At 40.7% G+C, this 22236-nt stretch overlaps 1 protein-coding gene across 6 annotated transcripts in view; it reads left to right on the top strand.

Moving 5' to 3' along the window:
- The window catches only part of ALPK1 (alpha kinase 1), a 195214-nt gene that overhangs the window by 154980 nt on the left and 17998 nt on the right, over positions 1 to 22236 (top strand). For all 6 annotated transcript variants that reach the window (XM_044301796.1, XM_044301770.1, XM_044301788.1 and 3 more), the window contains 3 exons: positions 3214 to 3318; positions 13051 to 15340; positions 19996 to 20149. In XM_044301796.1, coding sequence (XP_044157731.1) covers positions 3214 to 3318; positions 13051 to 15340; positions 19996 to 20149 — 2549 coding nt within the window. The remainder of the gene's footprint in view (positions 1 to 3213; positions 3319 to 13050; positions 15341 to 19995; positions 20150 to 22236) is intronic.

Genomic DNA, 22236 nt, shown 5'->3' with positions numbered 1-22236 from the left:
GTATTCACTACTCAATGGAATCCTGAAACATATAAGGTGCCAATACACATTAGTCTAAGTTAATCAAAATTGATGATTTCAACAAAAACAAACGATTTTAACAAATTTAACAATGAACGATTTCGACTGATGACAGACCTTTATCATCTGAAAAGAGGTTGGTTGTGTTTAATATTTTTGTCTGATAGTCGGACAAAATATATTTCTATGAAAGAACGTTCCCGGAAAGATTTTTCATCTATCTCCCAGTTTCATTGAACGGCCCAATATGTGTATGGCTGTGTCTGCGAACAGATCATGAACACAATGATGGTTTGTTCAATTGATGTTAAACTATCAACCAATTTCTATCTAATGTGTATGGCCACTGTTTCTTGTTAGGCCCTGTTCAGATTTTGTGGTAGTGGTGCAGCCTAGGATACTAAAAGGATTTGCTGCAAATCAGCTTCCCAGAGGTGAAAGCCCACCTTCAGACAACATAAATTTCAACTGCTAAAATACCACTATAATATTTACACTTAAAGACACTCTGTCACCAGGATCAACCCTATTAAACGTGATATACTGGCTGGTAGGGCTTACCATGCTGATTAAAATGATACCTTCCTTTTGTCTGTATGATAAATAGCTGCAGAGCAATATGCGTATGTATTCATATGCAAATGAGCAATTGGAGCACTAGGAGGCAGGGTTAAATTGTTTGCTTTGTAACACTCCTTGTGCTCTGCACACGCCCCCTCCCCTTGATTGACAGGGCTAGTCATGAGGCTGTGTGCTAGCAATATCATATCACTATATACTATGGCTTCACCACACTGAGATTTGCTCAGAAAGCTAATCTACATATTACTGCTTTATTCACAGGCAAAATGTATGATTATAAAGACTCCAGTAATATGTGTCAGCTTTTAAGCATATTTTTTAGGCATATCTAGGTGGTGATGCTATAGCTTAGTAATATAGTGGTTTACACTGCATATAGAGAACCTAGGTTCAAATCAAATCTTAGAAGAGATGTATATTTTCTTTCTGTTATTTTTTTTTCTCTTATTCAAAACCATATTAAACGGCTATACTACACTAAATAATATATAATCATTTTTGTTAGTTTTTTTTTGCTAAAACATATTGCCTATTTATTCACAGACACAATATATGATTATAAGAAAAACAGTAATATTTATTAGCTTTCTAAAAAACAGCAACTTTATTCTCACTATAATAAGAACATAGACTTTTGTTATAGGATAAATGTGTAAGAAAAAGAAATGTTGATATCTCTGCCAAGATTCAGTCCTGGGATCTCTTCATACAAAAGCAATCACTTAACCACCAAGCTATATCATAACTGCATAGAGATGTGTAGTTTTTCTATGCTTATAAGCTAGCACATATTACTGGTGTCTGTATAACAGCGGTGGACTGGGAACTAGAAGTGGCCCTGGAAAAAAAAAAACTAAAAGTGGCCCCATTTTGTAGGCAGGTCCAAATTATCAGAAGACGGGGCAACATAAGTAGGCGGGGTCTACAATACAATAGTGCAAAATACCATCCCAGCAATACCAAATAACACAGTGTAGCACAATATACTGCCCAAAAGCTGTCCATCTGTAGGTGGCCATCAATAGCTACCATCTTCTGTCCTCCTCCTTCAGTTGTCTATGGAGCAGGGGGCTTAGGCGGTGAGATGTGGGCCAAAGCAGTTGAATTCAGGAGAGCATGTGCGGTCACTGGTGGGGTACATGAGTTTCTGATTCTCATAGAGTTAATTACTGTTGAGAGCTCATTATGTACCCAGTCAGTGACAGAGAGGAGGACTTGGGAAATTTCCCTGTAGGGTCTATGGCCAATCCGCCTCTGCTGTATAATCATACATCGTGCCTGTGAATAAAGCAGTAATATGTAGATTAGCTTTCTGAGCAGATCTCAGTGTGGTGAAGCTATAGTACATAGTGATATGCTAGTGCTAGCACACAGCTCTAGGACAGGGCTCTGCCCTTAGCCTGATGGCTAGCCCTGTCAATCAAGGTTAGGGGGGCATGTGCATGGGGTGTTAGAAAGAGGTGCTCAGACGATTCAGCCCTGCCTCTGAGTGCCCGAAATTGTCATTTGCATATGAATAAAACACAGATTTCTCTGCAGCCGTTTATCATACAGACAAAAGAAAGGTGTAGTTTTAATCAGCCTGATGAACCATACCAGCCAGTATGTCTGATTTAATAGGGTTGATCCTGGTGACAGAGCCTCTTTAATATAAATTTCATAAACTTATATATAACAGTTTATTTATTTTATTTACATCTCAGTAGCCTATAGGCACAAATTGTGTGGTGTCTTAGATTTTGCCCACAAAGCCAGACATGTGTGGCTTTAAAATGTTTAAATGCTCTTACAAAATAAAGAAAATGATTGTGGTGCACAACATCTAGTACCCTCAGCAGCCTTCCCATTTGTCCTCCCTGGGTGTCCCCCTCTTATTCACACAGCACGCTAATGCTAAGTGTCTAATGCTAACTAAATTATGTGCATTGATTTATTCATAATACAGAGTGGCCCACAAAAAAGTAGCCCGCCTCCAGTCAGAAAAGTCCAGTAATTTACGCGTTTCGCTTTGTCAGATTCGGTTCCCGTACACACGTTATTCAGTGCAGTTTCAGGTTAAGAGATTTCAGCACTCACTGACACGTCATTCGTAACAGCAACTTGCTGAGATAATCTTCAAGTTGATTTTTAGGGGCTACTTGCTATCCGCTGCTGAATTTCATGCACAACTTTAGACGTCCTGATCTATGGAGGCTTCGGTTTCTTCATTTTTGCAACAGAGCTACCCTGTACTTGTATGTGCAATATGCAGATGGAATTTGCATCAATCTGTGTATTTATAGCATCATGTTAGTTACTATCCTAAATACATAGTTGTAGTGTTTTAACTGTTTCTTAATACTTATAGGGGGAATTTATGAAGCCTTGGCACACACCAGGTTTTCCTAAAAATGTTCAACTTTTATGTGATGTCACGCCATCACCACCTCCAGTAGGAGGTGATATAAAAACTGGAGTTACACCTCTAGAGATGTACCAGATCTATCCAACAACATGGAATGGTTCATAAATTTGCATATTAAATTGACTTAAAAAATTCCCCTCCTGATAAATCTCCCCATAGTGTGAGGTTTTACAGGCCTAACAGGTCTTGTATTTTTTCATTAACAGACTTTACTGGAAGAGTATGAACACAGATTACTGTCTGCAGCAGAAGCATGTAAACTGGCGGCAACCTTCAGTCTGTACACACCCCTTTTTGTCCTTACCAATCTGGTAACTAATTATATGTTAAATTAAAAATGTTACTTTGTTATTTTTCTGTAGCTTAAAGAGTAACAAAACCTTAGTATCAAATTTTAATAATGTCCTAATAAAACTTTTTCTAATATACTTTATTCATTAATTTAGTATTTTTATTAGACCTTTTCCTCCATAAAGCGCACTATTCCCTGTGCGCTTAAAATTCATGTACTGTGCCAGGATTAGGCTACTTTCACACTCGCATTTTGACTTTCCGTTTGTGAGATCCGTAATGGCTCTCACAGCGGTCCAAAACGGATCAGTTTTGCCCTAATGCATTCTAAAAGGATCTGCTCAGATTGCATCAGTTTGCCTCTGATCAGTTTCCATTCCGCTCTGGAGGCGGACACCAAAACGCTGCTTGCAGCGTTTTGCTGTCTGCTTGATGAAACTGAGCCAAACGGATCCGTCCTGGCACACAATGTAGGTCAATGGGGACGGATCCATTTTCTTTGACACAATCTGGCACAATAGAAAACGGATCCGTCTCCCATTGACTTTCAATGGAATTCATGACGTCTTGGCTATGTTACAGATAATACAAACGGATCCGTTCATGATGGATGCATGCAGTTGTATTATTGTAACGGATCCGTTTTTGCAAATCCATCACAGATCCGCCCAAAACACGAGTGTAAAAGTAGCCTTAGCTGAGTGGAACGGGCTCCTGCTCCGCTAAGCTAAGAGAACTGCATGTCAGCTCTTAGCTTAGCGGAGCAGGCAGAAGCAGGAGCCCGCTCTGTTGAGCTAATCCTGGCATAGTACATGGGTACAGGGTACCCATGTGCTATGCCAGGAGTTAGTAATCCTCCGGGGGGCATGGGTAGGAGCAGCAATATGCTCTCCTTGCCTGTACTAGCTGCTTATGCAGCCCTTTTCATAAACTTCACGGTCCTTACTCCATACACCGCTGAGCTGACAGTGAACTGAGTTTTAAGCGCACAGTGAATAGTGCGCTTTATGGAGGAAAAAAAAAGTCTAATAAAAATACAAAATTAATTAATAAAGTACAGTCCTGATCAAAAGTTTAAGACCACTTGGCAAAAAATCATATTTAGCATGGCTGGATCTTAACAAGGTTCCAAGTAGAGCTTCAACGTGCAACAAGAAGAAATGGGAGTGAGACAAAATATTTTTTGAGCTTTCAATTTAATGAAAACAACAAATAAACTGAAACAGGCTGTTTTTCAGCTGATCAAAAGTTTAGGACCACACCTCCAAAAAAAAACCTAAACAGAAATCCAACTTCCAAACATGAACTCAGTAACGAGTAGCTCCGCTGTTATTGTTTATCACTTCCAAAATTCGTTTCGGCATTCTTGATGCAAGCGTTTCCATGAGGTGAGTGGGAACATTTCTCCAAGTGGTTTAGATCAGGGGAACACGCAGGATGGGCCAAAAGAGTGATGTTATTCTCCTGGAAGAAGTCCCTTGTCCTGCGGGCATTGTGTACTGTAGCCTTGTCCTGTTGAAAAACCCAGTTGTTACCACAAAGATGAGGGCCCTCAGTCATGAGGAATGCTCTCTGCAACATCTGGACATAGCCAGCGGCCGTTTGACGCCCATGTACTTACTGAAGCTCCATTGTTCCACTGAAGGAAAAAGCACCCCAGACCATTATGGCGCCCCCTCCACTGTGGCAAGTAGAAAACTTCTCAGGTGGGATCTGCTTGTCATGCCAGTAACGTTGGAAACCATCAGGACCATCAAGGTTAAATTTTTTCTCATCAGAGAATAAAACTTTCTTCCACCTTTGAATGCCCCATATTTGGTGCTCTCTTGCAAAGTCCAAACGAGCAGTTCTGTGGCGTTCAAGGAGACGAGGTCTTTGAAGATGTTTTTTGTTTTTGAAGCCCTTCAGTCTCAGATGCCGTCTGATGGTTATGGGGCGGCAGTCAGCACCAGTAAGGGCCTTAATTTGGGTCGAGGATCGTCCAGTGTCTTGACGGACAGCCAATTGGACCCTCTGGCTCCGTGCTGATGAAATTTTTTTGGGTCTTCCTCTTGACTTTTTTGTTCCATAACCCTCAGGATCATTTAAGAAATTCCAAATGACTGTCTTACTGCGTCCCACCTTAGCAGCGATGGCACGCTGTGAGAGACCCCGCTTATGCAGTTCAACAACCCGACCACGTTCAAAAAGGGAGAGTTTTTTTTGCCTTTGCCATCACAACGTGTGACTACCTGACAGAAAATGACAATGAATCCACATCTTTGCACAGATTTGGCCTTTTAAAGGCATGTGGTCCTAAAATTTGGATCAGCGGAAAAACAGCCTGTTTCAGTTTAATCATTATTTTCAATTAATCGAATGCTCAAAAAATCTTTTGTCTCACTCTCATTTCTTCTTGTTGCATGTTGAAGCTCCTCTTGGAACCTTGTTAAGATCCAACAATGTAAAATATGATTTTTTGCCATTTTTCAAGTGGTCTTAAACTTTTGATCAGGACTGTATATTAGAAAAAGTTTTATTAGGGTATTAGGGACAACATATTAAAATTTGATACAAAGGTTTAGTTGCTCTTTAAATAAATATTTCCTGTTTGGTATAGTTGCTAGCAACATCCAGCAGTTCACCCAGTTGCTAGAATTACAGGAGTATCATTGCTGTTTGAGCCCCTTCCAACTCCTGTGAGCTGTTCTTACAGGGATCCAGTTGCCTGAGATCTTTGGTGCTGTGTTGCACCTCCCTCATTGATCAGGTCTGTAGGTATACAGAATTTACATGAACTTGCTGGTGGTGCTTACCAGTAAATATCTACCACTGATAAAACCTAGCCTGTGTAAAGTGAACCCTCGTTTTTGTCACCTCGTTTTAGGTTATAGTGATGCGGACATGCACGGCTAGATCGCCGCTAGCATGTCCGCAATATACCTGTCCTATAAAGCTGTGTGCATTTATTTAGTTTAAAAAATGATTTTAGAGATATGTATATGAGCCTGGTAAGGTGCCCAAGGGGCTGTACTAACCTTATTGGTGCCCAGCCACGCCCCCTGTGAAGGAGCCCAGCACCGCCTGCGTCCTCCGAATCTCCTCCTTTCTTCACAGTTAGATTGCCGTAATCTCGCGATGCGCAAGCTTGCGCATGCATAGTGTTCCTTCTCTGTGCTGGGATCAGCCTCAGGGAAGGAACTGCGCATGCGCGAGCTCGCGCATTGCGAGATTACGGCAATCTAACTGTGAAGAAAGGAGGGGATTCGGAGGACGCAGGCGGTGCTGGGCTCCTTCACAGGGGGCGTGGCTGGGCACCAAGAAGGTTAGTACAGCCCCTTGGGCACCTTATCAGGTTCATTTACATATCTCTAAAATCGTTTTTTAAACTAAATAAAAGCACACGGCCCTATAGGACAGGTATTTTGCGGACATGCTAGCGGCACTATAACCTAAAATGAGGTGACAGAATCCCTTTAATGACCACTTTTCTGTGATTTAGCACATGTTGTGGTTTAACAGTTGTAACTATTTGTTGGACTACCAAAATAACTTTTGTGAAATTTTTTCGTGACACATTTGTTTTTTTTATAAACATGTTTTTTAGCAATATGTTGTATTTTTTTGTTTTATTTGGGAAAACTGAACAAAATGTTTTTTTTAAAAAGACATATTTTTTCACACTATAGCGCCTTATTCTTTATTTGTGTTCGGTTTGCAGACTTAAATTATTCAAATAGGTTCCCTATTTTGTTTTAGTCATTTTCATATATAGAATATGTATAGTTTTACGATAATGGCAACAGTTTAATTTGGCCTGGGTGTTTTTATTTTTTGGATTTTATTTGTATGTTATATTTTTTACTTATTTTTTTATTTATTTTGGCACATAATATGTCCCCAAAGAGATCATTAACCGCCTCCGGACCGCCTAACGCAGGATCGCGTTCCGGAGGCGGCAGCGCTGCGCACAATCACGCATATACGCGTCATCTCGCGAGACGCGAGATTTCCTGTGAACGCACGCACACAGGCGCGCGCGTTCACAGGATCGGAAGGTAAGCAGCGTCTAATATACCTGCTACCTGGTCCTCTGGTGGTCCCTTTTGTTTGGATCGACCACCAGAGGACACAGGTAGCTGTGTAAAGTAGCACCAAACACCACTACACTACACTACACTCCACTCCCCCCCTGTCACTTATTAACCCCTTATGAACCCCTGATCACCCCATATAGACTCCCTGATCACCCCCCTGTCATTGATCACCCCCCTGTCATTGATCACCCCCCTGTAAGGCTCCATTCAGACGTCCGTATGATTTTTAGGAATCCACGGATACATGGATCGGATCCGCAAAACACATACGGACGTCTGAATGGAGCCTTACAGGGGGGTGATCAATGACAGGGGGGTGATCACCTCATATACACTCCCTGATCACCCTCTGTCATTGATCACCCCCCCTGTAAGGCTCCATTCAGAAATTTTTTTGGCCCAAGTTAGTGGAAATTTTTTATTTATTTTTTTTGTCTTACAAAGTCTCATATTCCACTAACTTGTGTCAAAAAATAAAATCTCACATGGACGCACCATACCCCTCACGGAATCCAAATGCGTAAAATTTTTTAGACATTTATATTCCAGACTTCTTCTCACGCTTTAGGGCCCCTAAAATGCCAGGGCAGTATAAATACCCCACATGTGACCCCATTTCGGAAAGAAGACACCCCAAGGTATTCTGTGAGGGGCATATTGAGTCCGTGAAAGATTGAAATTTTTGTCCCAAGTTAGCGGAAAGGGAGACTTTGTGAGAAAATACAAAAAAATAAAAAATTTCCGCTAACTTGTGCCAAAAAAAAAAATTCTATGAACTCGCCATTCCCCTCATTGAATACCTTGTGGTGTCTTCTTTCCAAAATGGGGTCACATGTGGGGTATTTATACTGCCCTGGCTTTTTAGGGGCCCGAAAGCGTGAGAAGAAGTCTGGGATCCAAATGTCTAAAAATGCCCTCCTAAAAGGAATTTGGGCCGCTTTGCGCATCTAGGCTGCAAAAAAGTGTCACACATCTGGTATCGCCGTACTCAGGAGAAGTTGGGGAATGTGTTTTGGGGTGTCATTTTACATATACCCATGCTGGGTGATATAAATATTTTGTTTAAATGCCAACTTTGTATAAAAAAATGGGTAAAGTTGTCTTTTGCCAAGATCTTTCTCTCACCCAGCATGGGTATATGTAAAATGACACCCCAAAACACATTCCCCAACTTCTCCTGAGTACGGCGATACCAGATGTGTGACACTTTTTTGCCGCCTAGGTGGGCAAAGGGGCACACATTCCAAAGAGCACCTTTCGGATTTCACAGGGCATTTTTTACACATTTTGATTTCAAACTACTTACCACACATTAGGGCCCCTAGAATGCCAGGCCAGTATAACTACCCCACAAGTGACCCCATTTTGGAAAGAAGATACCCCAAGGTATTCCGTGAGGGGCATGGTGAGTTCCTAGAATTTTTTATTTTCTGTCACAAGTTAGCGGAAAATTATGATTTTTTTTTTTTCTTACAAAGTCTCATATTCCACTAACTTGTGACAAAAAATAAAAAATTCTAGGAACTCCCCATGCCCCTCACGGAATACCTTGGGGTGTCTTCTTTCCAAAATGGGGTCACTTGTGGCGTAGTTATACTGCCCTGGCAATCTAGGGGGCCAAATGTGTGAGAAGTACTTTGCAATCAAAATGTGTAAAAAATGGCCGGCGAAATCCGAAAGGTGCACTTTGGAATATGTGCCCCTTTGCCCACCTTGGCTGCAAAAAAGTGTCACACATCTGGTATCGCCGTACTCAGGAGAAGTTGGGGAATGTTTTTTGGGGTGTCATTTTACATATACCCATGCTGGGTGAGATAAATATCTTGGTCAAATGCCAACTTTGTATAAAAAAATTTGAAAAGTTGTCTTTTGCCAAGATATTTCTCTCACCCAGCATGGGTATATGTAAAATGACACCCCAAAACACATTCCCCAACTTCTCCTGAGTACGGCGATACCACATGTGTGACACTTTTTTGCAGCCTAGGTGGGCAAAGGGACCCACATTCCAAAGTGCACCTTTCGGATTTCACCGGTCAATTTTTTACAGATTTTGATTGCAAACTACTTCTCAAACATATGGGCCCCTAAATTGCCAGGGCAGTATAACTACGCCACAAGTGACCCCATTTTGGAAAGAAGACACCCCAAGGTATTCCGTGAGGGGCATGGCAAGTTCCTAGAATTTTTTATTTTTTGTCACAAGTTAGTGGAATATGAGACTTTGTAAGAAAAAATAAATAAAAATCATCATTTTCCGCTAACTTGTGACAAAAAATAAAAAGTTCTATGAACTCACTATGCCCATCACCGAATACCTTAGGGTGTCTACTTTCCGAAATGGGGTCATTTGTGGGGTTTTTCTACTGTCTGGGCATTGTAGAACCTCAGGAAACATGACAGGTGCTCAGAAAGTCAGAGCTGCTTCAAAAAGCGGAAATTCACATTTTTGTACCATAGTTTTTAAACGCTATAACTTTTACCCAAACCATTTTTTTTTTTTGCCCAAACATTTTTTTTTTTATCAAAGACATGTAGAACAATAAATTTCGCGAAAAATGTATATATGGATGTCGTTTTCTTTGCAAAATTTTACAGCTGAAAGTGAAAAATTTCATTTTTTTGCAAAAAAATCGTTAAATTTCGATTAATAACAAAAAAAGTAAAAATGTCAGCAGCAATGAAATACCACCAAATGAAAGCTCTATTAGTGAGAAGAAAAGGAGGTAAAATTGATTTGGGTGGTAAGTTGCATGACCGAGCAATAAACAGTGAAAGTAGTGTAGTGCTGAAGTGTAAAAAGTGGTCTGGTCATTAAGGGGGTTTCAGCTAGCGGGGTTGAAGTGGTTAAACTTGGCACAGTTGGTCACTGGAGGACTGGGATTAAAATTCAAAAAAGTGGGTGGAGCCACCAACAGCCAATCAGATTTCAAGCCAACATCCTGTGGTTTCTTCAGAAACGACACCGTCTAGTTCCGTTTTATTACTCTTCTCAGCCCCCCCTTTTTCTATATGCTACTCCTCCTACAGTTTTGGCGTTACAAACACCAAACTTTCCACACTTCTTCGACCTATAGTGAGGTAAGTTGCTTGTGCTTTAATAAGCGATCCCACCCTCCAGGCCCCTGCGGCGAACCACCGAAGACCTCTTTTTTGGCATTGACTTTGACAGGGAAAATTTTCAAATCGCCTCCAATCACACAGTTTTGAAGCTACACTCCCCAAACTCGGACCACATATTGTTGGTGTCAACCCGAATAAAAGGATAAATTTTGAGGGGAGACCCAAAGTGGGTGATGCTAGCAACAGCCAATGAAAATTTAGCTATTTTCTATACGCTACTCCTCCCACAATTTTAGGAGTACAATTACCAAACTTTGCACATTTGTTCGGCACATACCCAAAATAAGGGGACTTTACCCATTTTGGGTACTCTAAAAAGTGGCCGAAGCCACAAACAACCAATCAGATTTTCTCTATTGACTTCAAGGAGAAAATGTTAATTGCTGTCATTCTCACAGTATTTAAGCCAGAATACCCAAACTTGGCACCGTGGGTCACTGGGTGACTGAGGTTAAGATTTATAAAAAGTGGGTGGAGTCTACAATGGCCAATCAAATTTCAGCCATTTGTTTAAATGGGAAAATTTAAAACTGCCGCTGCTCTTAGACTGTTAATGGCAGGGTCCTCAAACTTGCCACAGTTGGTCACTGGAGGACTTGGATTAAAATTCAGAAAATTGGGAGGGGCCAAAAACAACCAATCAGATTTATTTGATTGATTTAAATGGGAAAAACTTAAAATGCTGCCATTCTCACATTATTGATGTCATGGACCTCAAATATCACAAATGTGGTCATTGGGGGTGTTTCCAATTCAAAGTTAGAAAAAGTGGGCGGAGCCACCAACAACCAATCAAATTTCACTCATTGATTTTCAATAGAAAACAATAAAACTGATGTCATTTTTACATGTTAAATGCCATAATTCCCAAACCTTAAATTGTTAGTCACTGGGTGACTGTGGTTCACAATTAGGCAAAAAAAGGGCGGGGCAACAACAGCCAATCAGATTTCAGCCTTTGACCTTAATGAAAAGCAGATAAACTTCTGCTATTATCACAATTTAAATACCAAGTGACCCAAACTTAGCACAATTACTCACTGGGCGACTGCGGTCAACATTTAGGAAAAGTGGGTGGAGCCTAAACAGCCAATCAGTATTCACCTATTGACTTCAATGTAAAACTTTCAAATACTGCCATTCTCACAGTTTTAAAGCCAGAGGCCCCAATTTTGGCACAGACCATGGCTGGGTGACTGGGCTTAAAATTTGGAAAACTGGGCGGAGCTTAAAACAGCCAATCAAATATTACCTAGTGCTATTCAATGGTAATATTTAAATTGCTGCCATTCTTACACTGTTAATGGCAGGGTCTTCAAACTTTGTACATTCGGTTACTGGGTGACAGGAATTCAAATTTTAAAAGTGGGCTGAGCCACAACCAATCAGATTTTTCCTATTGACTTCAATGAGAAAATATAAAAAGCTGTTATTCTTACAATATGAAAGCCAGAGTCCCCAAACTGGCACCATGGGTCACTGGGTGAGTATTGTTAGAATTTAGGAAAAGTGGGTTGAGCCTTTAACAGCCAACATCACATTTCAGCCATTTGTTTTATATGGGAAATTTTAAATTACTGCCTCTCTTTGACTGTTAATGGCTGGGTCCTCAAATTTGGCACAGTCAGTCATTAGGTGACTTGGGTTCACATTTTAAAAAGTGGGTGGAGCCACAAACACCCAATCAGATTTCAAGCTTATATCCTGTGGTTTCTTCAGAAACTACACCATTTAGTTATTAATATTATGTCATAAGGACGTTTCGATAGTCATCCAATTAGCTTTCTCGATTTCTAAATGTACCAGTCAGATGACTAGCGAAATGTCTTCAAGAGACAATACAACAAATCGAGTTACTGTAACTTCTATACTACTCATATGTCATGACCTGGATGAATGAGAACCTTCACGGACAGCTTGCCCTATCCTTCTCTCTCCTGACATCTAATGTCAGCAGCCCCCACACGTATTAGTGGCTCGGCTGGTCCCATCAAAATTGTCGGGTTTGTCTGACATAAATCTAATGTATATGGGCAGTTACCTCTTTTAAAGAAAACGCCAGTGTCATTCACACATCTCATCTCAGTAGTTTTTAAATATATTCTATGTACATTTCATTTTATACAATTTTTAACCTGCAATCCATTTAGACAGCAAATTGAATAATGCAGCGGAATAGTAATATTTATGTAACCCAGCATCCAATAGTCATTGGTCTCAAAATCTGTAATCTGAACAATTATCAATCAACATCTTTAACTGCTTTTATACATTGTCAACTAGTATGGAAAGTCAACATTCAAGTCCATAGGTGAACGAAGGTGAAACTAGCACACATACTTAGTATAGCGGTTTTTGTATTTTTTCATACTGTACATCAGAAAATGCACAGCATGATAACCATCAATAACGGATCCTACAGTGGTCATTTTTATCACACAAATTGTCATGCAAGTTTATTTGAACCTGTCCTATTTAAACCTAGTAAATCTTATATGCATCACAGTACTGTGTCAATTACTAACATTTATATTGTGTCATTTTATTTCCCAGAACATCCGTGGTTCATGCTTATTATCGTACAGCTTGTCAAAAGAGTGTCCAAATGATAGAAAGTCTTATTATCTCTCCGAAGCTAAGGAATCATTCCAAATTGGTCTCCTCACCAAGAAGAAAGGAGACCGTGTGATAAGTAAGCAGGAGCTTCACAGCTTTGTCAAGGCAGCCTTTTGTCTTGTAAATGTACATAAGTGGATTAACGGCACAGAACCCATAAATGAAGATGTGAATCAACTTTGTAGAGAAGCCATGGAGAAACTTGCAAAGTATAACCTGTTACCGGATAAACAAGACAAAGTAGACTTATCTATTGATATCATGTCTCTTGTAAGCTCCATTAAAGATCATTTAGATGTACAGGCATTCCAGAACTCTGAGGATAATTGTTATGTTCCTGACACCTACAAGGACTGTCTGAAAAAAAATTTGTTTACTGGAAAAGTCAGTTTTGCAAAGCTATTGGATATGTATTCTCATCATCACAATTCCCTTTGTGAAGTGTTTGACATTACATGCAGGCAGCAGGTCACCACAGATGGGTTAAGATCAGGTGCTTGTGTCACCGCCTTGAAGACTACTGATACTATAAGTACAATGGACAGCACATCCAGCCACACAGATGAAAGAAGTGATCGATCAGACAAGAAATCAGTTAGAAGAAAAAAATTAATACGGTCTAATGCAATAAGTGCCTCTGATAGCAGTAGAAGGAAATTAAGTAGGTCCTCCAGTAGCAGTCATAGCTTAAGTTTGTCAAATTCCAATTTTAGTTGGGAATGCATCCCTGAACAAAATGAAATTCAAGATAGTGGTAAAGCAGAAAATGCTTCTAGCTATTCAGATAACCTTGGTGAGCATTTCAGTAGAGATGGCAAAAGCCTGGAAATAGACTTTCAGGAACTATCTGTTCAAGAAAATATGATCTCGGATAAGCAACCAGAAGAATTAATTTCCAATGATTCATGTCCAAGCTCAAGAACTGGAAATGTTGTCAGTACATTTTCAAAAGCAGCAGGTCTAAAAAATGTACCTGCTGTATCACATAGTGCGGATCAGTGTTCAGATGATGGAAGCTTTGAGTTTATTGGCGATTTTTCTGAGACAAAGTATTTACCTAGAATTAGTAAGACATCCAATGTAGCAGAAAAACATAGTGTGCCTCATAGTGGTTTTACTGAAGAAAAGCTTTCTAATATAAATGACTTTACTGCAACATGTGATAGTGAAGATTATATGTGCATTGGAATTGATAAAAGTTCATCAGTTGGTAATGCAAGGCTAACAGAAATTCATGGAATTGACATGCAAGCTGAAACAGCAGACACTACAAATGATGAATTGATATCTACAGGACAGTCAAAGGGTCTTGGAGGACATACACTGATTCAGGAAATTGATATAAAAGCTGAAAGAGAAGAGGGTACAGATGTAATCTCTAGAACACATGATAACTTTAAATATCTAGATCCATCAAGGTGTCATGTAGGACAAGCAGTAATTCATGAAACTGCCACTGAAACTGAAACGGATGATATTGCTGATAATAGAATGCATGATAGTCCACAATCCAGTCCTTATTTTCCAGATGGAAATGCCGAAGGACAGACTGGAACAGATGATAATATGAATGGTGTATTTGTTGCGTCATCTAAGAATATCCCAAAATCTGTAGTCCTAGCAGGTGGTACAGCTGAGAAAAGGTTGTTTCATGGAGTTGACATAGAAGCAAAAACAGCAGATACAGCAGATGACGCACCCATTGAAAGGAAAGCATCTGTGTTGATCCCTTCAGGTGCACCTACTGGTAGCCATCATACATCTGGCTCAGTTTCTGAAGAAGACAAATTAGAATTGCAATTCCTTCATCAGCAATGTTCTATAGAAACTTCAACTGATATACCTGCTTTAACTCACAAGGACAGTAGTTTAAATTTGTCTTCAAGAAATCGCAAAGCACCATTGGTAAACAATGGTGATCCATGTGAGAGCACAGAAGAAGGAGATGAAAGGTCAAGTCAGGGTCTCAGTAACAGCCATGGATCCAGCTCTTGGAGCAAAATAAGTCAGTTTTCTAGATCTTCTTCTGCATCCAATTCATTTTTCAGTTCAAGTGCAAGTTCCTTTGATATGCTACCAGGAATAAATAATGAGCAGATACAACAAGCTCGTTTTCTAGACAACACTGATTATGAAATGCTTCTTTCTGGAGTAAGTCATAATTGGCTGCTGAAGAGGCTAGAACATACAGGTCTTTTTAGCTTCACGGATTCAAAAGAGACACACAGTAAGTAATATGATATGTGTTTTACAATACTTTTTTGTACAGAAACTTGATGGTCATTGGGCCTAAAGCATCTGGTTTATATACATATTTTTCCCATGATACTGTTGTACTATTGCCACTACTAATAAATATAAAGCAATACATTTTTTTTTAAAGATGTTCTAACAAGTCAGCTTTGAGCAGGAGCATTAGTTCTAGGGAGATGGGATATTGTTCACGAGATGAGACAGTATAAATCTGCATATGTGCCCTAAAGGGCTTTTCCAGGTCCTATATACTGTTAATCTATCCTAAGGATAGGTCATCAGTTGGGTTTCCAGCTCCCAGCATCCAATCATCTGTTAAAAGAGGCTGCGTCACTCAGGTGCTCCAACTTCCTCCCAGGCCTGTGACACCACATCTATCAGTCACATGGCCTTTGTGCTGTTGAAGCGAATGTGATTAAAGGGGTTGTGGCATTTATCATGTAGAGAGCGTTAATACAAGCCACTTCCTAATATATTGTTATTATCCATATTGCTTCCTTTGCTGGGTGGATTCATTTTTCCATCACATTATACACTGCTCATTTTAATGGTTACGACCACCCAGCAATCCATTAATGGTGGTCGTGCTTGCACACTATAGGAAAAGGTGTTAGCCTCTCTTGTGGCCGGGACCATGGGAGAGCATATAGGCTTGTGTTTTTTCCTATATTGTGCAAGCACGACCACCACTGATAGATTGCAGGGTGGTCTGTAACCATGGAAATGAGCAGTGTATAATGTGATGGAAAAATGAATCCATCCAGCAAAGGAAGCAATATGGGAAATCACAATACATTAGTAAGTGGCATTGTATTAACTGTCTCTACATGATAAATGCCACTTACTGAAGTGAGACAATCCCTTTAAGCAGCAATGACAAGCTCAGCTGTTGTATATTTATACATATAACTGTTAGAATGACCATGTGCATGTGAATTGGATAGGCATAAGGCCATCCTTCATATAAGATAGGGCCAAGGGCTATTCATAGTATTCAGTATATTGGGCAGACTAGATGGACCAAATGGGTTCTTATCTGCCGACACATTCTATGTTTCTAACCCCTACATAATGAAGAGATTTTTTGGGTCTTAATTCACAGAGCAAAAAAAAAAAATCACCTTATTAATTACTGCATTCTGAAGATGATTTGTTTTTTCTAAATGGGTTGTGTTGTCTTACACATTGGTGGCATATCACTAGGATATGTCACCAAAGTCAGATACAGTTGCAAGAAAAAGTATGTGAACCCTTTGGAATGATATGGATTTCTGCACAAATTGGTCATAAAATGTGATCTGATCTTCATCTAAGTCACAACAATAGACAATCACAGTCTGCTTAAACTAATAACATACAAATAATTAAATGTTACCATGTTTTTATTGAACACACCATGTAAACATTCACAGTGCAGGTGGAAAAAGTATGTGAACCCCTAGACTAATGACCTCTCCAAGAGCTAATTTGAGTGAGGTGTCGGCCAACTGGAGTCCAATCAATGAGATAGATTAGAGGTGTTGGTTACAGCTGCCCTGCCCTATAAAAAACACACACCAGTTCTGGGTTTGCTTTTCACAAGAAGCATTGCCTGATGTGAATGATGCCTCACACAAAAGAGCTCTCAGAAGACCTACGATTAAGAATTGTTGACTTGCATAAAACTGGAAAGGGTTATAAAAGTATCTCCAAAAGCCTTGCTGTTCATCAGTCCACGGTAAGACAAATTGTCTATAAATGGAGAAAGTTCAGCACTGCTGCTACTCTCCCTAGGAGTGGCTGTCCTGTAAAGATGACTGCAAGAGGACAGTACAGACTGCTCAATGAGGTGAAGAAGAATCCTAGAGTGTCAGCTAAAGACTTACAAAAGTCTCTGGCATATGCTAACATCCCTGTTAGCGAATCTACGATACGTAAAACATTAAACAAGAATAGGTTTCATGGGAGGATACCACATAGGAAGCCACTGCTGTCCAAAAAAACACATTGCTGCACGTTTACAGTTTGCACAAGAGCACCTGGATGTTCCACAGCAGTACTGGCAAAATATTCTGTGGACAGATGAAACCAAAGTTGAGTTGTTTGGAAGAAACACACAACACTATGAGTGAAGAAAAAGAGGCACAGCACACCAACATCAAAACCTTATCCCAACTGTGAAGTCTGGTGGTGGGGGCATCATGGTTTGGGGCTGCTATGCTGCATCAGGGCCTGGACGGATTGCTATCATCGAAGGAAAAATGAAGCTTAACAGAAGCTGAAACTTAACAGAAGATGGGTGTTGCAACAGGACAACGACCCAAAGCATAGAAGTAAATCAACAACAGAATGGCTTAAACAGAAGAAAATACGCCTTCTGGAGTGGCCCAGTCAGAGTCCTGACCTCAACCAGATTGAGATGCTGTGGCATGACCTCATGAAAGCGATTCACACCAGACATCCCAAGAATATTGCTGAACTGAAACAGTTCTGTAAAGAGGAATGGTCAAGAATTACTCCTGCCCGTTGTGCACGTCTGATCTGCAACTACAGGAAAAGTTTGGTTGAAGTTATTGCTGCCAAAGGAGCAGGGCCGGTGCTACCATAGAGTCAAGGGGGGCAATTGCCCCCGGGCCCCCGACTCCTTAGGGGCCCCCAGCACCGGCCACAACTACTACTATATATATATAATTCTATTGTGTGCCATGTGGGGGGGGCCCCTTATTGTTTTCCGCCCTAGGGCCCCATTTCACCTAGAACCGGCCCTGCAAAGGAGGTTCAACCAGTTATTAAGTCCAAGGGTTCACATACTTTTTCCACCTGCACTGTGAATGTTTACATGGTGTGTTCAATAAAAACATGGTAACATTTAATTCTTTGTGTGTTATTAGTTTAAGCAGACTGTGATTGTCTATTGTTGTGACTTAGATGAAGATCAGATCACATTTTATGACCAATTTGTGCAGAAATCCATATCATTCCAAAGGGTTCACATACTTTTTCTTGCAACTGTAGGTGTGGGTGCACGATGTGCTCTCCATTCACGTTATTTTTGGAAGTCCCATAGAAACAAATGGAGGGGGGGCCACCGCGCCATTCACTTCTAGGCATCGCTGGAAATAGCTTGGCTATTTTAGGAACTCCCATAGAATGGAATAGAGAGAGGCCGCACTTGCATGGTGCGCTATCGTTCACTTTGGGGGCTCTGTTCTAGAGATAGGTGTGGGGTCCCAGAGGTGGTTCATACTCAGAAGACCATACTTTTTATGGTGACTGCTCTGAGTATTCAGCCTTTTCCTTTTCACTTGAAGGAACTGCTTATCAGTGGCAGGTATAGGTCGCCCACCGATTATTGATGACCTATCCTAGCCTAGCCCAGAAAACGTCTTTAATCTACTTTAGACAAAGACTCGCTATATTTTTACTGTCAGCAGGAAAAGTTCTCTAGTGATTTATATCAAACAATCTACAATAATAAAGTATGATTGATTTATATGTGACATTTGCATCTTTTGCTGTTATTACCAGTGGAAGTTAGGCCCCTTTAATACAAGCGATATGGTTTGCAGGGTCAGAATGGCCATAGACCCTACAGGGAAATCTCCTAGTTGGCTGATGTCCAGTGGGCCACCCAATTGGATGCGTAATTATTAATGGTAGGAGGCAGAGCATCAGGTACGTATGCACCCGGCTAACGGCCCAGGTGCCCTTCCATCCACTGGATGGTGTTTCAATAGAACACTGTGATGAGGGCAGCAGTATTTTGTGCTGAACTAAAGTGTTGCAGCCTAGGCTTTGCTTACTTCTGCCTACTTGTGTTGGCCCTGACTACTTGTTTTGCCCTGCCTTCTGTCAGTTTGGACCCACCTACAACATGGGGCCACTTTTAAAAAAAATTTCAGTGCCACTTTAAGTTCCCATTCCTCCCCTGACGGATTGTGTCAGGATCTGTTCATGAAAAAAACTGATGGTCTTGCATGCAAGTTCAATCATTTTTTTTTCTGCAATTGCATTTTTTCTGTCTGGATCGTATCCAGTATGTGTTTTTCATGTGCGTGAAGAAAAACTGAAGAATAACATCTATATCTCCTAGCCACAATCAGTAAAAAACGCATTGCATGCAGATGCCTTCTGTTTTTCACGCAAGCCCCATTCACTTCTATGGAGCCAGAGCTGTGTGAAAAATGCATGATATAGTACATGCTGAAATATTTCCTGAATGTGTGAAAAATGATACTCATGTGCACAAACCCATTGAAATGAATGGGTCAGGATTTAGTCCGAAGGCTATGCGTTCACAACACATATCACATCTGGACAGAAAACTCACTCGTGGAAGAGCCCTCAGAGTAGTCACATGCAACAGATTTGTTGCAGAAATTTCTGCAACTGAAATTCGTTTCATTCAGTTGAATGGGTCTTGCAAAAATACATATGTTTTCTGCCAAAGCAACCCTATTTAAAAGAAAGGAACTGATTTTCAGTTGCAGAAATGTCAAGATTTACTGTGTAAACTGTTCAAATTTGAGTTTTTCTTTGTTTTATTTATGCACTGAACTAAAGGAGGTTCAGTCAACTGTAAAATATATTATTTTTGTGATATTCTACTCCTCATGTGACAGTTGTGTCACCTCTTTGTATCATATGTAGATGCTCTGCTTCTCAAGTTTTCAAAAAAATCTGAGCTTTGGACAGCCCAGGAAACAGTTGTTCATATTGGAGATTATGTGGATGTTAAAAAGGAAGGCAAGCAAAGAATAGCTTTCTGGATCCACTTTCTACACCAGGATGAGACTCTGGGAAGGTATGTAACAGACCTTATCTTGTATATACATTACTGTAGCTAGACTTTCCTTCAGCAGGACCAGAAATGTGCTGCCCTTGTTGGCACCTGCCCTAGGCACCAAGCTTCTGAGTGCATGCTCTGCCAACCTATCCTGACGACATCCCTTAAAGGGAATCTGTCAGCTACGAAACACCTCTCAAACTTCAGTAAGTGGTGAATAGTGTAAGTGACGCTGCGTCCAGTAATGTCATTTTTATCTTCATACTCACTTGCACTCCAACGCTGCCCTCAAACAATCCAGCAGTAAAATGCATTGAGAGGACTCCGGAGCTTATTGGCTATGGACACCTTTGTAAAAAAAAAATAATTTTTTTTTTACACTAATTAATTTATTTTGTGGAGAAAGTCATTTCTCCAATTGGTTGTGTTTTTCATTATCTTTTTTCATTTTTGTTCTACAGCTGCATGTGCTTCCTATGCACTGCTATCAATTAATTTACATCTGACAGATTTTCTGTAACTCCTCCTGTCTCCACATGGGAGCACGCACTGTATCTCCCTCCCCAGCAGCAGTCCTCCCTCCACCATCTCCCCTCAACATGATGGCCGAGTGGTGCAGAGTGTCAGCTGTCACATACAGCTGACACTCTGCTTGAAATGGCAGACATAACCTCTTCCATGCCATGTTCCTTGTATGGAAGGTGATAACCATCGGGCCGCTGCTCTACCGTGGCAGCGTCCCGATGCTAGGAGGGTTACTAGAGGGAGGCATCCGGCTTGCCATGGTATATTTGAGCCCCTCCTTCTCCCCGTTCAGTATGTCCGAGCGCAGCAGAATGTCAGCCTGACAGCCTGCAGTGTATTGTAGAGCCATCATACCCACTAGAACTTCAAGAACCAAGTGGGTCCGGGTCAAAAAAGTGTAAAAAAAATAAAGTTAAAAAAAGTTAAAAGAAAATGTAATTTCTTCCTATATCCACACATATATTAGTTAAAGGGCTTCTGTCACCCCACAAAAGTCATTTTTTGGGGGGGGGGGGATAGTTACATTACTTATAGCGCGATATAGGAGAATATAATCTTGTCACTTACTTTCATGCGGCCGTTTCTTTAGAAAACGAAGTTTTATAATATGTAAATCCGGTCTCTACCAGCAAGTAGGGCGTCTACTTGCTGGTAGCCGCAGCAGAAAACCGCCCCCTCGCCGTGTTGATTGACAGGGCCAGCCGTGATCTCCTCCTCCGGCCGGCCCTGTCAGTATTTCAAAAATCGCGCGCCTCTGTTCATTCGGCGCAGGCGCTCTGAGATGAGGAGGCTCGTCTCCTCAGAACTCGCTCAGTGCGCCTGCGCCGATGACATCACCGAAAGAGAAGACGTCATCGGCGCAGCCTGCGCCGAATGAACAGAGGCGCGCGATTTTTGAAATACTGACAGGGCCGGCCGGAGGAGGAGATCACGGCTGGCCCTGTCAATCAACACGGCGAGGGGGCGGTTTTCTGCTGCGGCTACCAGCAAGTAGACGCCCTACTTGCTGGTAGAGACCGGATTTACATATTATAAAACTTCGTTTTCTAAAGAAACGGCCGCATGAAAGTAAGTGACAAGATTATATTCTCCTATATCGCGCTATAAGTAATGTAACTATCCCCAAAAAAAAAAAAAAGACTTTTGTGGGGTGACAGAAGCCCTTTAAACACTAAACATGTTTGGTATCGCCGCGTCCATAACAAACTGATCTATAAAAGGATCACGTTATTTTTACCGCACCGTGAACGCCATAAAAATAAATAAAAATATGATGGAATTGTAATTTTGCCCACCTCACTTCCCAAAAAATGGTATAAAAAGTAATAAAAAAACTCATATGTACCCCAAATTAGTAGCAATCAAACCGTCACCTCATCCTGCAAAAAATGATCCCCTATATAAGACAATCGCCCAAAAAATGAAAAAATATGGCTTTCAGAAAATGGAGACGCAAAAACATGATTTTCTTTTTCAGAAATGCTTTTATTGTGTTAAACCGAGATAACATTTTTAAAATAGACATATTTTACCTTACATCACAAAAAGTGCAATACTACGCAATCAAAAAGTCATATGTG

This window comes from Bufo gargarizans, chromosome 1 (assembly GCF_014858855.1).
Source record: "Bufo gargarizans isolate SCDJY-AF-19 chromosome 1, ASM1485885v1, whole genome shotgun sequence".
In the NCBI taxonomy this organism is placed as follows: Eukaryota; Metazoa; Chordata; class Amphibia; order Anura; family Bufonidae; genus Bufo; species Bufo gargarizans.
Note: the sequence above shows the minus strand (reverse complement) of the source record. Positions and strands in the feature narration are given on the sequence as shown.